Below are 16326 nucleotides of genomic sequence, written 5' to 3'. Positions count from 1 at the left end.
TGTAATCTAGCGATGAAAATTCGATTCGTCTTTCGAGTTGCCAAAAATTGTATCGTATTTTTGCATGTAGAAAAACGTCACCTAGCCGGTTTTACCACGATTTTCGATCCACCCTGTATAGAACATACACTTACGGACTAAAAAGTTAAGAAACTTTAAATTTTCAAGAGACGTCGTCAACATTTGAATAAATATTTCATACTTCAAGAAATACAGGTCTTCGTTACAATGAAGCATACAACATATTGTTTATATTGCAATATTCTTTCATTTAGTGCGCGCAACGAATAAACAGAATAATAAAAATTAAAAATAGATAAAAACGAAAACAGAAAAATACGTAAAAGAGATGAAAAAAACAGATAAAAAAATGAAAAAATTATAAGAAAATAAAATTAACATTTTCAAAATTAATAGGCGCAAATTTTTGTCCTACGTTAAGGTTCGCTACACCAAGAATATGCATCTGTTTCTTAGCTTTTGTCGATAAGTGTGTGTGCCGCAGCAGCTTATAGCTTTTAAAATTGCTTATCGGCGAACTTTCCGAGAAAAAGAACGACTGCGCGGCGTTCCACGGAGAATCAATGACTCGAAACCTCGGAGTACGAACTAGAATCGAGATAGGTCGGTCATGTCCGCAGAATTTGCCAACGGCAAGGAGCGATATCGAGTTCGGATCGCGGAATTGGCCGCCACCGCTTACGAAATTCCGCTTCGCGACTGAGTTGCCGGCGTTGGCCGGCAATAAAAGACAGCCGGACAATTAGAACGCGAGCCAACAGTCGCATGAAGCACACCGATCCCAGTTAGCCAACGGGTAGAATAGGCAGAGTCAACGACGAGGAGAACGGCCGAGGGCACGGCCCCGCGACACCCACCCACGCGCCCTTCCCTCCTATCCCAATTAGCCACGCATTATTAACGCGTACTGTACACAGCCCGTTTACGAGAAAGCCGGCCCGGCACGGCCCGGTCCGGTCCGGTCCGGTCCGGTTCGGCCTGGCGCGACCCAGCGCGGCCCGCCGGCGTTCCAGAGTTAATTGTTAGCAATTAGCAGGAAGAATGAGCTCGCAATCTGGCAGAGTCGCTCGGACAAAATTATTCTGGCAGCCTGGAAATGGAATCCCTTTCGACGATGTACCCTCCTGTCCCCGAATCTGCTTCTCTCTCTTCTTCCAACTCTTACCGGCGAAAAATGGGGTCGCGCCCGACTTCGCCACCCCTTTATTTTCTGTCCGACGGAATTCGCTTCCTCTTTGCACACGTTCCGCCAATTTAATCTTCAATTAACTGGTTGTACCATCGCTTTTTCTACCGGGCCGTTCCAATGCGGGGACGTCCGATGGCTGGGCTGAGAAATTTCGTGCAAATTGATAGCGTTTTAACGCGGCAACTGTCACGTTAATTACTCCGAGGGACACGGAATAAGCGGAGCAACTTGTTTGATAATATGAAGATCTTCCAATAAGACCGATAGAACTTTACATTATCACTATACACTTATAAGTACATACACCTGTAACTGCCATCGCGTTCTTTCTTTCGTCTTTTTTCTCTTTTCTTTTCCGCTTCCTTATTTGAACGTAACCACATTGCTAATAACTCCGTCAGAGGGGTTCAATAGCTTAATAAATAAAAAAAGAAACGCCCCTTGGCAAAGGTGAGATACGCTGTCGCGCAACGTATTGAAATTATTAAAATTTATCATAAAAATTCTCGTTCAATTCGCGAACAACGTTTCGTGCACTTCGTTCGACTTATGGTCGTCAACATAGTGATGGACCAACAGAACTTACAATTCTGTTGTTTAGTGGACAAATTCGAGGCCGCCGATTCAGTTGTCGATGTATACATTCCGATGCGTCAACGTAGTGTAAGAAATGAAGGGAATCTATGTTGCTACTCTAAGGGAAAGTGCTGCCGAGACTTCAAATTTATCGATTACACCACGTTCTCAGAATTAGACGTTCCTCAGGCCTTTTTGTGGCACATCGACTCCACCGAATACTCCACCAAGTGTCATTTAAATGATATTGTATTTTATGTTTAACACGTTCCGTGCCGAGCTTTTTTTACTCGAATCTTCACACTTTGATATTTTACTAAAACTTGATGTATTACGTGCAATTATTAATTCTCGTACACATAACAACGTAACAAAAACTTATCAACGCCCATTCTTGCGGTGGAAATTGATTCTTCGGTTCTAAATTTCTTGTAAACAATTTGTTCAGTTCACTAAGTAAACATGCAAGCGTGTACCATCGATGGTACACGTGGCACAGAACGTGTTAATACCATCGAATGTACGCGAAAATAAAAGAACGAGCGCCAAATTATGTAGTATAGTTTTCGTTTTATTTCAATTTCAAGTTCTATCGTTTCTATTGCAAGACCCTGTATAAGATCACGACTCCAATTACCACCGTCCAAACCAGGAATCTACGATCATCATTTCACTTAACGTTTACTTAACGTTTACTTCTCCACTTTGTTATCAATTCAACGTTTCCACGACCGATCTCGAATTTAATTTGGTAGCCGGTGCTAGAGCCTGCCAAGATACATCTTGAAAGTTCGATACATCCTGCCTTGATCATAGCACAGCTTTGACGTTCGACACTGACCTAACATCTGTCGGAAAGCGCAGAACTTTTTCCGCTCGTCTCGAATTCACAGAAGAATCTACACGGAAACTGGATCATCCGGACGACGATCAGCGCAGGCTGGTAAAGTCTTGGGAGAACGTTGGCTTCGAGTTGTTCGAACAAACAAAGGGGCAGAAGAACAGGCTCGCGTTCCGAAGGTATACGTTTATCCAGCATTCTAGCCGACTAATCCCGAGCCGGAGAGAAGCCGCGACGGTAACCCATCGGAATCGGTTCTTAACGTGCCTCTTTTTTCCGGATGCCGACCCTCGCCGGGATCTTCTAAGAACTTTCGAATAATGCGAGCCGGCGCGGCGGCGCTCTGCGATCCAATTTCCTTGGGCTGAAAGGCGCAGTCATTTGGCCGAGATTTATTAAGGGTAATACCGTTTCCTAAATCTTCCATCACCGCCAACCGGAAGATGTACTATATATATATAGAGTTCGAGAAAGAAGAACGATTTTATATGTATGTGTACATATAAAATACATATGAAATCGTATTCTTTATATATATATATTATATATCGTAATTTATATATATAAATCGTTCTTCTTTCTCGAACTCGTCGGACCTGTAATTCTATCAGAGCTGACGACAATCGCGTTACGGCTCCGTTCATTAATTTCAGAGCAAACGGTCCGAGAACCATCGATTTATCCCCGAGGATCCAAAAACTGTGCTCGTCGAAGAGGGTCGATATCCGAATCGATTTTCCAGGATGATAGCTCGCCGGAGTTTCGATTACCCCCTCCCCCCCGCCGGGTCGAAAGTCATGAAATTAATTGCCACAATCGGCCCTCGTTAATTAAATCCGTCGCCGACGATTACCGGGATAAATCGCACGGCTAATTATGCCGATTAATTTCGACTTCGGCGGCCGGTATTGAATTGGACCGGCAAAAGAAATTCGATTGACAGCAGATCCAGCTGGCATGGAATCGTTCTTTTTTTTGGAGCTATTGTCGCGACAAAGTTGCGATGCTGCGGAAGCGAGGCGAGAGTGTATTCTGAGTGTTGCAGACGATGCGCTATGCGGACGCAGTTTTCGGTTGCTATGCAGCTAACGATGCAGCACGGATCGCGGAGCACGGGTGCCGATAATCGAGTTCGACGGTGACCAGGAACTCGCCGGGACACCTGCGGAGCTACCGGTATCAAGCGCCTAATAGCAGGTCTACGATACGAGCACGAGTAAACGCTGCAACATGACGTTCACGTCGCTCGCAAGAGCTATCGGTATCTCCTTCGAAAGCCTGCAGGACCTAACTTACGTCCAAACTTGCCGGCGACTTCAGGTTTTCGAATTTTCCATCGTCGACTCGAAAATCTAGCTCCCCGTAGTTCCGAACTGGGTTGAAGGTTGATTAATCGAGTTCGAGAACGTTAAGCCCTGATTTTTCTCCGTTGTAATTGGATTCTTGGGACTGAAAGATGGATCGGTTTACCTCTGGATGATCAGTTCGATCAGTAGAACGGTGAGATGTAAGTTTACTTTGTTGCAATTGGATTTTAGAGATTGAAAGCGAGAATTATTTGGGTACCGTGTGATTGGACAGGGTCTACATTGGTCAGATATGGATTGACTTTGTTAGAAGTGGATTTTAGAGGTCGATGTCTAGGCTTATTCGGGTACAACATAATTAGACAGCCTCTAAGATCGTCAAATGTAAATTGATTCCATTAGAAATGGATTTAAGGGACTGGACTCGAGAATTGTTTCGGTACAATATGATTAGATAGAACGGTCAGATGTGGAGTGATTTCATTAGAATTGGATTTTACAGGTCGAAGTGAATGTTCATTTAGGTGCAGAATAATTAGACGTACTATAAAATACTTAAATGTAGGTCGATTACATTGGAATTGGATTTTAAGGGCTGGACTCGAGAATTGTTTCGGTACAATATGATTAGATAGAACGGTCAGATGTGGAGTGATTTCATTAGAATTGGATTTTACAGGTCGAAGTGAATGTTCATTTAGGTGCAGAATAATCAGACGTACTATAAAATACTTAAAAATAGATCGATTACATTGGAATTGGATTTTAAGGGCTGGACTCGAGAATTGTTTCGGTACGATATGATTAGATAGAACGGTCAGATGTGGAGTGATTTCATTAGAATTGGATTTTACAGGTCGAAGTGAATGTTCATTTAGGTGCAGAATAATCAGACGTACTATAAAATACTTAAAAATAGATCGATTACATTGGAATTGGATTTTAAGGGCTGGACTCGAGAATTGTTTCGGTACGATATGATTAGATAGAACGGTCAGATGTGGAGTGATTTCATTAGAATTGGATTTTACAGGTCGAAGTGAATGTTCATTTAGGTGCAGAATAATCAGACGTACTATAAAATACTTAAATGTAGATCGATTACATTGGAATTGGATTTTAAGGGCTGGACTCGAGAATTGTTTCGGTACAATATGATTAGATAGAACGGTCAGATGTGGAGTGATTTCATTAGAATTGGATTTTACAGGTCGAAGTGAATGTTCATTTAGGTGCAGAATAATTAGACGTACTATAAAATACTTAAAAGTAGATCGATTACATTGGAATTGGATTTTAAGGGCTGGACTCGAGAATTGTTTCGGTACAATATGATTAAATAGGTTGCAGAACCGTGGAAGTGAAGGCTCATTTAGAGATACAGAATAATTACACAGACTCTAGAATGGTTAGATGTACATCGATTTCATCGGAATTGGATTTTAAGGGTCTGGAGTCGAGGATCAGTTGGTCCCAACAAGATTGCACAGATGGTACAATGACGAGAGTTAAGGTTCATTTCCATTGCAGTTCACTTTTAGACTCTGGAAGCTAGGATCGGACAGGATCAACGTAATTGGTAAAGTTGTTACACGAAGATTTGGATACTTTTCACATCGACCGGATTGAGGATTCGAATCGCTGGGTGATGAGATTTGAGATTTATCGTCGTCATTGGATTCTGGAGGCTGGTGTCTAGAGTTTGCTGAGTCAGTTCATTAAATCGGGAAGCTAGGGTCTACACGTCCAAAACTGTCCACGTGCCGGTCGAAAAAAAAGTCAAGCTAACAAGACAAACGCCAGAAAACCCATTTCCAAACGGTAAGACGAACGCTTTCGCGGCCGACCGCTGAACGCATCAGCGACGTTCGTTTTCGAACGATCCTTGATCCGCCGCAGTTGTTCCGAAGAAAAACTGCTGGATCCTGCGCTAAAGTCCGTCCACGGAAGGCTGATCGATACGCGTATTGCAGCGTTCGCTCGTTCTCAACCCCCGTCGGATCGTAAATAAAGGGATAGGGTTCTTGTCTAAGAAGGATAGGATATCACGCGCGCGCAAGATATGTAGAAGGAAACAGAGAGACAGAAACAAAGAGAAAGAGAGAGAGAGAGAGAGGGGGGGATTGGAGAGAGGATAGTGGAACGGGAGACAGAGGACCAAGGAGCAGTACTAAGAAGAAATATAGATAATCACGTGAGCTCTACGATGCAAGGCCGTGCAGCGTAGCAGACAGTGCTCAAAGGAAATCGCTAGAAAGAGAGATAGATAGATAGATAGATAGAGAGATATATAGGGTGTCACAAAATTAGGGGTTCCTGAGGTCATCTGAAGCAACTTCCTCCTTAGCGAAAATGCAATTCGTGGCTTTGTTTACAAGTTATTAACGATAAACACTGACCAATGAGAGGCAAGCTCGGTTGGTGCAAGGCGACCGAACCAACGAGCGGTCGAAGTCCAGTTCTTGCCTTGCGCAAACTCGCCTCTCATTGGTCACTATTTTCCGTTAATAACTCGTAAACGAAGCCACAGATTGCATTTTTGCAATCTGGGGTTACTCGAAGACACTTCTCCCTCGGTGAAAATATCCTCCGCGAATTTGTCAACGGGTTATTAATGAAGAACACGGACCAATCAGAGAGCCAGTACGACTGGTGCCTCATCATGGCGCCAAAATTCATTTTTTGATTGGTGATCACTGTTTTTCGTTAATAACCCGATTCTCGGGAACTACTCATTTTGTGGGATCCCCTTGTAGACAGAGAGCTAGAGAGACAGAGATAGATAGATAGAGAGAGAGAGAGAGAGAGAGAGAGATGAGGAAGAGAGAGGTAGAGAGAGAGAGAGAGAGAGAGAGAGAGAGAGAGAGAGATGAGGAAGAGAGAGGTAGAGAGAGAGAGAGAGATGAGGGAGAGAGAGGGAGAGAGAGAGAGAGAGAGATGAGGGAGAGAGAGGTAGAGGTAGAGAGAGAGAGAGAGATGAGGGAGAGAGAGGTAGAGAGAGAGAGAGAGAGAGAGAGAGAGAGAGAGAGAGAGAGAGAGATAGTGAGTGTGTGCATCGTTGATTCTGCAGCATCGACGAGCACCAGCAGGCGTCGTCTGATCGAACTGCGGCCGATCTCCTCGGGTCCTTTCGGCGCGTGTCTCCCGCTCAAAGGAGGACTAACTCACCTGTGCGTCTTTCGGGCAGATTCAGGGTGGTGGTGCGGAAGCGGACCGTCTCGCTGCGCCCCTTGCTGTTGCTCGCGTACACGTAGACGTCGTAGCTGGTCCCGGGCTCGAGGTTCCCGACCGAGAATGTCGGAACTTTGCTCGTCTGATTGTACACGGTCCTGCCGGGCTTCGCAGGCCCGCCGCTCCCGGTCCCGGGTTCACGGTCCACCTGGATCGTGAAATTCTGCGGCAGACCGCCGTCGAAACCCGCCGTGCACTCCACGTACACCGAGTCCGTCGTTTGATTCTGAAGAGAGCAATTGTACGGCGTGTCCGGGTGACCTGGAAAAGTCAATTATTTGTACAACTGGGTCACCAGGCATCCCGGAAGTCCAGGGTCATTCGGACCAGGGTTATTTGGACTGGGTCTTGTCGGCTATGTTTCAGCCTTTGACTGCTAATTGGGCTCTGGACTTCCCGCTTTGCTCGAATCTCATTGTGGATTGTTCTGGAGATCATTGGAACTTTTGGATCCCCTATTTTAGGGTTTCGCGGATAGCTAGCTCGCCGAGATGGATGGTCCAGTCTCTGGTGTTTAATTATAATTAACTGTAAACTACTATGTTTAACTTCATAGAAGCGAATATTCGGGACATCTGAATCCCCTATTCGAGCAACTTGGAAATTCGAGGATCGGGTATCTGAGTTAGCTGCTATTATTTAGGATATGGACTTATTTTTATCTGACTGCTTTTTCTAGCATTGCGCAAGTAAATAATTGGAATGATTCGTTTCTCTATTTGAGATAATAACATTTGCAACTTTGCTTTGTGCTTTTGCTCTTTTATGTTGTTACAACTCTGCTCGCTGTTATCAATGATCTAATCTTTTGCATTCGATCTGTTAGGATGTTGACTTGTAGCACACACTCTACGATATACTCTTCCCTATCTAAATTTGTCAAATTCAATGATAGGACTGATCAATATAGAATCCCAGTATGATACTCTGTAGTCTGTGAAAGCAGAGTACCACTACAAAGTTAAAATTCGTGAATTGTTTTATCTCTCGTTGCTCTCTTGTTTACTAGAACAGTTAATTTGATCCATTTGGACATCGAAAGCAATTGATAATCTTCATTTACCATTCAAGAATCTATAGGAGCGCGTCCTCCGCATCACTCGAGACTCTTAAAACCGGAAATCAATTCAATTATCCTACAGCGGCAATGAATTTCGAAGTCAGCTTAGCTGGAGAATTTAATATCCTTTTACCGGATATGGAGCCACTGATAGTAACAACGGATCAAGGATTTGTGGGAAGATTGTACACTGTGCATTGTCTAGCCCCGAGCCAGTATTTGATTGGAAAGGGTGCAATCCCGCTAATGGGTTTCCCACAACCGCATAGCCAAAATGTGCCCAAGAGACAACATCCTAGTGGTCGGAAGAGTCAAGCTAGCTTTGCTGTATAAACCCCTTATGGCAACGACGCGATCTACCTTGCATAGGTATGAGACGGCGCTATTATACTACCCAGAACGACAGCGAGTACCCTTTAAACGTATTCGCCAACGAGATAAGAGAAAGTAGCCCCGTTTGGACCAGCACCTACAGAAACAGTGCGGTCTTATTAACCATCGGAAAACGAATGGTTTTCGATGCGTTGGAAACCGGTGTCAACGTTGCCATCGCACTGTGATTTCAGACACCAGATCAATGCTCGGATAGACATCAGGATGACAAAATGACCCCCGCATTCAACGTACGAGGGTTAATATCGCCAATTTATTCTGGATAAATACAGGGTTCTCCGGAAAGAATCATGCGATTTCACAAATTTATATTTTAAAAAATTACACACAGAAAATTAGAATTCAAACACGAATATAACGGGAAAATGTGCGAGTTTTACTTTCTATTATTTTTTTCTCATGTACCAAACCGTTAGATTGGTCGCAGTTCATCCGATAATATGGTTCTACACAGTTGGCCCCCGAGATCACCCCCGACCTAACCCCATGCGACTTCTTCCTTTGGGGATTTGTGAAGGATCTTGTCTTTGTTCCACGCAAATTGCACATAACAGTCCCTCAAATTGCAACTGCTCAAAAAATACAGGGTTCCCCGGAAAGAATGATCCGATTTCAAAAATTTATATTTTAAAAAATTACACACAGAAAATTATAATTCAAACACGAATATAACGGGAAAATGTGCGAGTTTTACATTTTATTATTTTTTTCTCAATAGGTGGCACTAGATCTTGTCTTTGTACCACCTTTACCTACAAGTGTAAATGAACTGAAAAAACGCATTTGTGATGCTGTACAAACAATTACCAGAGATACATTGCACCGTGTTTGGCAAGAACTTTCATATCGCAATGATATCATACGTGTAACGAAAGGAAGTCATATTGAACACTTGTAAACAAAAACTCACACATTTTCCCGTTATATTCGTGTTTGAATCATAATTTTCTGTGTGTAATTTTTTAAAATATAAATTTTTGAAATCGGATGATTCTTTCCGGGGAACCCTGTATATCTACGTCATTATTACACTGAAACGAATTACAATAATTTCTCTCACCATTGCCCCTCAGCTTGGGAACGAAAATGGGCAACTTGGTAAGAGGAGACAAGATTATTCGAGTTTTGCGGCACGTTTTTATAGTCGCCGATTATCAACAGCTTAGGGACAATGTGAGCAAAATTACCGTAGATGCAAACTGGACGCGCCGGCGCAAATTCACCCAGCAGAAAAGTTCCGGGAACAGTTCCGCCGAGGTCTTCAGGGAGACAGGTCTCAAGAGATCGCATCAAAACCGCGGGATCAACGATCCCCAGCGATCCAAAGACCCTCTTCGGCAGCTTCTGGATCGAGACCAGTTTCGGACGATACTACCCCGGCCACGCTATTTTGTTTTCGCCTGCCACCACAGAGAAGGGCGGGTTTAACAATCAACAGTTAAAGTCGTCGTAAAGATCCTCCCCGGTTTCTCCGGATAAACGAAACCGAACCCACTCGGGGGGGAGATAGGTCAGCGGTGATTGGCTCTCGTCGAAGGCGTCAGCGATAGCAGCGCAAGCCTCCTCGGGAGAAATTGTCGCGGCGAACGTTTACCGGTGACGGGAACGGAATACAAAGATGGCGGAGCACGTAAACCGGCCGAGCGGCGTGGCTCGCGTCCACGGACGTCTTTAATCAACCGGCACGAGCTAACGAGGTTGGGTTTTGCGTTGCCATTCTGGCCGCCGCGAGACCCACGCTCGCCTCGAATCGAACCGCCCCGGTTTTATGCAACGTTCTCCTTAATGGCGGTTTTTATTGCACCATCCCCGGCCGGTTTAGATCCCTCGCCGGCACTGAACCGCATTTGTGACGTATTGACGCGCCTTTATACGAGCTGACTTCCGACCGCCGTCCCCTTCCCTTCCTTCCGCCGGCTCGTTCGCTCGTGTTTTTAGACCTCCTTAAGATTAAACTTTGCGGAACGCGCGGCAAACGAGAGCCATTAGATGGCGCAGCGGACAAAGCTTCTTCGGTCGCAAGCTTGATGCACACTGTGGCTTGCGATTTTATTTCGGGATTTGGTACTCTGATTTCCGTGCATACTTCCATTTAGACCGGTTAGACCCCTGTAGCAGTTTCTAGGTAACATCGGTGTTTTAGCCACGGGGCTGCTGAAAAACAGATTTTTAAAATAGTAAACGGACCGTGAATAATTTTATTCTCTCGCGTAATAGAGGATTTGGCAAATAAACTTTCTTTTTGAAATAGTAGTCGCATACGGATATTACGTAGTTCAATTATTACTGTTTCATAAATATTAGGGTGTCCCATAAGTTCTTTCCGCGCCGCGCTACGAATGACTTTAACTGGCTGTGTTTATATAAACACGTAGGCTTATCTCTTGGCCGTTTAGGGTATCGGTTGCAGTCGTCCTAGAGCTCTTTTAGAGTATGTTTCGTTGGTGACAAAGTTCCTTATCAAACTTTTTCTGCGCCGTTCGATATGGATAGCCAAAATAAGCATATATATATATATATATATATATATATATTTGCGGCATGTTATGCTTTATTGCTTTAAAAAAAAAGTGATAGGGCAAAGGACGCTGCAAACGAGACTTGTACCGTTTACAGTGATGGTTCTACGACTATTAGGACAGTCCGCAATTGGTTTGAGAGATTTAGAGCTGGCAATTTTGATTTGAAAGACGAAGACCGCAGCGGTCGTCCAACAACGACGGATGCGGACCTTGTCAAAGATATGCTCGCCGAAAATCCGCGATATAGTGTGCGCGAGATAGCGGATGCCACTACATACCCAGGACAACGGTACATAAGCATTTAATCAAGATGAGATATGTGAATCGATTCGAAGTTCCACACCGTCGATAGGTGTTGACACCAGCCTTATGAACCGCGTCTCTACGTGCGATTTGCTTCTCCAACGACATGGAAGAAATCCTTTCCTAAAGAGGCTTGTCACTGGAGACGAGACTTGGATTTTATACCAAAATGTACGGTCCCGAAAGGACACATGTTGCTGTCCCCACGAACGACCAGCGGCCAAGGGTCCGCATCCCTTGCGCCGCACGTGCGACCACTCGAGATGCTCTCGACCTCGGGTTTCGAGAAAGCGGTCGCCCCCTTGAGCCATCGGGACCGTCGCCAGGCCAAGGGCCATAAATCCACATCGGGCCGTTCGGGCCCACGTCGTCATGCTGTTTCGGGGTAACGTCTCGCTCCGGAATTCTCAGCCGTTTTCGGCACGTTTTGGGGGTTTCCCAACATTGACTTGAGGGTGGGCTCGCGTCCTTCGCCGAAGAGGGGATCTAACGAGAAAATTCTCCTCCCTCAAGTCAATCGGCGAATGGGGATGACGTTTCCCCCAAACGGGGCCTTATCGAGACATTCCGCGAGGCGATAAAGGGACGATACTCCGACGCAGCAGTGGAGAGACAACGAGACGGTAGAGACAACGAGACGGTAGAGACAACGAGACGGTAGAGACAACTGAGAAGCAGAGACAGATACGATAGAGACACGAGAGGGACACTAATTAAGACGCGATTTCATAACCATTCGATTTGTTAAACCGACCAACTCCCAATCACGGATCCTTTGAAACAGTCGCCCAAAGTTAAATCGGCCGGCGACAAGTGCAGGATAAAACATTATTCAATAAATTTGTTATTGTTGAATCTAAGAAGTTTTTAATATCCTCGGCACGACACATAACACAAAATGTGCATTAAAAACGAACTTGGTCAAAAGGAAATAGTCCCTCAATTGTTGCGAAGCCACGACTTCGTTCGATGAAAGTTCTTTCGTGCGTTTGGTGGGACTGGAAAGGCGTAGTCTACTACGAGCTCCTTTCTCAAGGTGAAACGATCGATTCGGCTAAATATTGTAATCAACTCGATGAATTGAAAGCCGCCATAGCAGAAAAACGGCCAGAATTGGCGAACCCACGCGGCGTCGTTTTTCATCGCGACAACGCAAAACCGCGTGTTGCGTTGTTCGTAAGACAAAAATTATTGCAGTTCGATTGGAACGTTCTACCTCATCCTCCGTACTCCCCAGACATTGCTCCATCCCGATTATTACTTGTTCTTCTCGTTAAAAAACTCCCTCCGTGAAAAACGGTTTAAATTCGTAAGCAAAATGAAAACGCACCTTGAACAATATTTTGCAAATAAGCCTCAACAATCTAGGCAAGACGGCATAACGAGGCTTCCTGAAAGATGGAAGAAGGTAATAGAGCAGAACGGTTCATATGTAACTCGATAAATCAACCTTAAACAACAAATATCGTGTAATCACTTCGCATCAGAAAAAAGGAAAGAACTTACGAGACACCCTAATAGTTTATTTGTCAAATTCTGCCTCACGTGAGAAAATCAAAATATTTCCAGCCTGTAACTATTCGGTTAGAAGAATATTTCTTTCTCACGATACACGATTATTCAACCTAGCTGCTTGTCCAAATTAGACTGGACTATTAGAATCGTTGTTTGACTGCGGTCTTTTGGGTAACATTCAAATTGTCAGCGTTAATTGGACTGCGCAGAGGCTACGTAGACATCTAAGCCTTTTTTTGGTCATTCTGGTGGCAGCCATTGGTACAGCTGTAGGAGACGTTAACATTGTCCTCGGATTCGCTGGAATCGATTTTAGATTTCTTCGACGGCCAGGAAACGTATTCCCTATCATCAAGAATCGGTCGATGATCACAGATAACGCCGTCGAAGAACGGGCTCCGTCGGAGGCGTACGTGCGCCGCTAAGGGGGGACAGGGGCGCCTGGGTAGCTATAAGGGTCCGAGAAGCTCTATATCAGCGCATGACGCGCGTATACGGGGATCTTATTTACCGGTGACCGTTCGACCGGGAGAAATGCTGCCTGTAATTCAACCGTTTCGAATGGAACGAGCATTTGCTTGCTCTCTTCCTTCCTCTTTCTCTGTTCTTCTCTCTCTCTCTCTCTCTCTCTCTCTCTCTCTCTCTCTTTCTATCCCTCTCGTTCCTCTCTATCACTCCCGAGTTACCTCTCGTTAGGAGGTCAGAGAAACGCGACTGCACGAAAAAGGAACAGCGTCGACGACGTCCAGCTGCCTCGGTAGCAACGGACGTCGTTGTTTCTAATCTGCATAATGAGGAAACTTTTTAAATCTAATTTACGTCTATCAAGCCTCCTTCTCCTCCGCTCTCTCCCCCGAGAAATGGATGTAGAGAGAAACAGTACGAGGAGCGAGACACTTTCCACGGGGATTGCCCTGCGCCCGTCTTTCCGCCATAAATCCCGGCGATTTATATTTACGAAAATCTTAATTTCCTCCGTTGCGCGCGGACTGTTACATAATTAAAAAGCAAGTTTTTCCATAAAGTACCCAGACACCGTAGATCTCCCGCGGACACAATTTCAACGGCGTCACAAGTGTTTGAGGCCCGACTAGGCGCGCCAAAACCGAACATTTTTATTTTCTTCAAGACTAAATGAAACGTTTTGCTTGCGCTCCTGAATACACAGGGCGGTCATTTTATCCTGCGCACTCTGAAATATCTTTGTTGTTTTCGCTGCTTTACGAAAATGCGTCAGAACAACTTTGTTTCGTACAAAACTGAAAATATTATGATTCACGCTTTTACTTCTCTCGAGGTGATTTTTTTTCAATTATCGAAGGCCATCGCTATTTTTTGCATATTGACACATATTTCTCGAAGGTCATTTAAAGGTCATGTAGCGTCGGGCCTCGTTGAATTCGTCTTGATGCATTATAAACCACAGTGCTCCGTTATAAATATTGCCTGATTTTTATCACAGATAGTATCAATAAAAATATGCATACAGCGAGTTTTGACCAATTTACAAGTGTTACAAGAGTTCTCTGTTAATAAATTATCATTCCTTTGTCGGAATTTCTTATACACGATTCCTACCGATAAAACTGTATTCTAATCTTCAAATTATAAAAAGTATATTATATTGTAGTAGAAAGTAATAAAAAAATATGGTAATGAAATATTTTAGGCCGCAATATTCTTCAAGGGTTTCCGATAATCTGACGAAAAAACGTTTCCCAACGAAAGTTGAACAGTATTCGCCTATCTAAACACTCCTGTGTAGAACATTTCGAAAAAATTCTTTCTTCGCAAAAACATCGCTTTGATTTTCTCTCTCCGTTAAAATGTAGTTTTTGTCTAATAATGTTGTAGCCGGCGTTAAGACAGATTCAACGAACGACGGCACATTTGTCATTTAAAGTGCTGTAACTTTGCGAGGAAAGATCGCAGCGACTTAGTTCGGTCCTCAAATTAAAGGGAAAAGTCCGAACTTTCCGAGGAAGCAGTTGAACGGCATACTCGAGAAAAATTGTTCAAAGTCCCTAGAGGTCATTAAACTTTACACTTTTTCGGTATCACGAACATGACCTCAGATTCAGGATACCACAGCCCTGGGGATGCATGATATTAAAAATTAGGATATGGTATCGTAAAGTAGAGATTTCAAGCTTTAATTTGAATCATTTAATTCGATCATAATTTCATGTCAGCTTTTAACGGGGTTGCAGCTGTTCAAATATTGACAATTTTTCGGCCAAAAATTAGCGATGCTTCAATTTTGCCATCGAGTGTATTACGACTAGACCGTGGATTTTATGCATTTATGGCAGAGATAAGTTGGCCTAATTCGAAAACAGTAAAAAGATTCAAAGAAACGAAGAATATTGATGCATTGCTTTGAACTTATTAAAATTATTAAAGAAGGAAAAAATGTTGGCTAGGCTCCTATGCCCGGCAATTAATTAATGCGGACAATTTTTATTTCGCATAATTGTCCGCAATTGAATTACGGCCGTTGAACAACAAATAACGCTGCGATCTTGTTGACGCGTCGATCTGGCCAAATATTGCGCGGCGCATTATTTCTGCACCGCGCGAGCGAGCCACTCTCCTCTCCTCTCCCTTCCTCTCTCTCTCTTTCGCTCGCACGCTAAATTTTTATTCGTATAGATCGGCTGAGAGCCGAACAGGCAGAGAGACAGAGTTGACGCGCCGGCAAACAGTGAATTTTCCAGTGTCGAATTAACGTCGACATTGTTTTGGGATCTTTCTGGCAGCGGAGCACTCGAGATCGACCGAGCTTCGCGCTGTTTCGCATCACGTTTGGTAATGCTCGATGACGCGACGCTCATCCGCTGGGAATAAAGCGTAGACAGCACTCTGTGTATCTTTCCTCCCGGATTCTTCATTTTATTGTTTCGTGGGAGCTAACGCTGCGGTCTCTATTCCCGTAGAGATTTCTCCGGATCAATTCTAGAACTAGCCAACTGAAAATGATTCGTCCATCACGAAAATGAGCGAATTGTTCACTGGAGAATGCAGATCTCGTGCATTCTTGGTACTGCGAACGCGTTCATCGTTACTCGCTTTCGGTTCTGTTGGGGTTGGATCTTCGTAAAAGGAAATGAATCCCTTTTGTTTTGTTTTGTTGTGCTGTGCGATTAAAGTCGCATCAACGTCACAGGTTATCAGCGACTACTCTATGTTCAACACTAGGACCACCGAACTCTAAACGCGATTTATTTATTTATTATATTGTTTTATAACAACGTCACGATTGGATTTATTCGTACTTTATACGGTTTCTGTTATAACGTGTGCTTGAATAATAAAGTTCTTCTGACAATTTCTCATAGAAATATTTTCATAGTATCAGGAATTGTAAA

The 16326-nt window shown here is 44.0% G+C and overlaps 1 protein-coding gene across 5 annotated transcripts in view; it reads right to left on the bottom strand.

Annotated features, from left to right (window-relative positions):
• Positions 1-16326, bottom strand: part of LOC117225885 (protein turtle homolog B) — a 763215-nt gene that overhangs the window by 42104 nt on the left and 704785 nt on the right. For all 5 annotated transcript variants that reach the window (XM_076523091.1, XM_076523090.1, XM_076523093.1 and 2 more), the window contains one exon: positions 7103-7426. In XM_076523091.1, the coding sequence (XP_076379206.1) occupies positions 7103-7426 (324 nt within the window). The remainder of the gene's footprint in view (positions 1-7102; positions 7427-16326) is intronic.

The sequence above is a fragment of the Megalopta genalis genome, chromosome 6 (genome assembly GCF_051020955.1).
Source record: "Megalopta genalis isolate 19385.01 chromosome 6, iyMegGena1_principal, whole genome shotgun sequence".
In the NCBI taxonomy this organism is placed as follows: domain Eukaryota; kingdom Metazoa; phylum Arthropoda; class Insecta; order Hymenoptera; family Halictidae; genus Megalopta; species Megalopta genalis.
The sequence above is the reverse complement of the archived record's forward strand: the minus strand, read 5'-3'. Positions and strand labels throughout refer to the sequence as shown.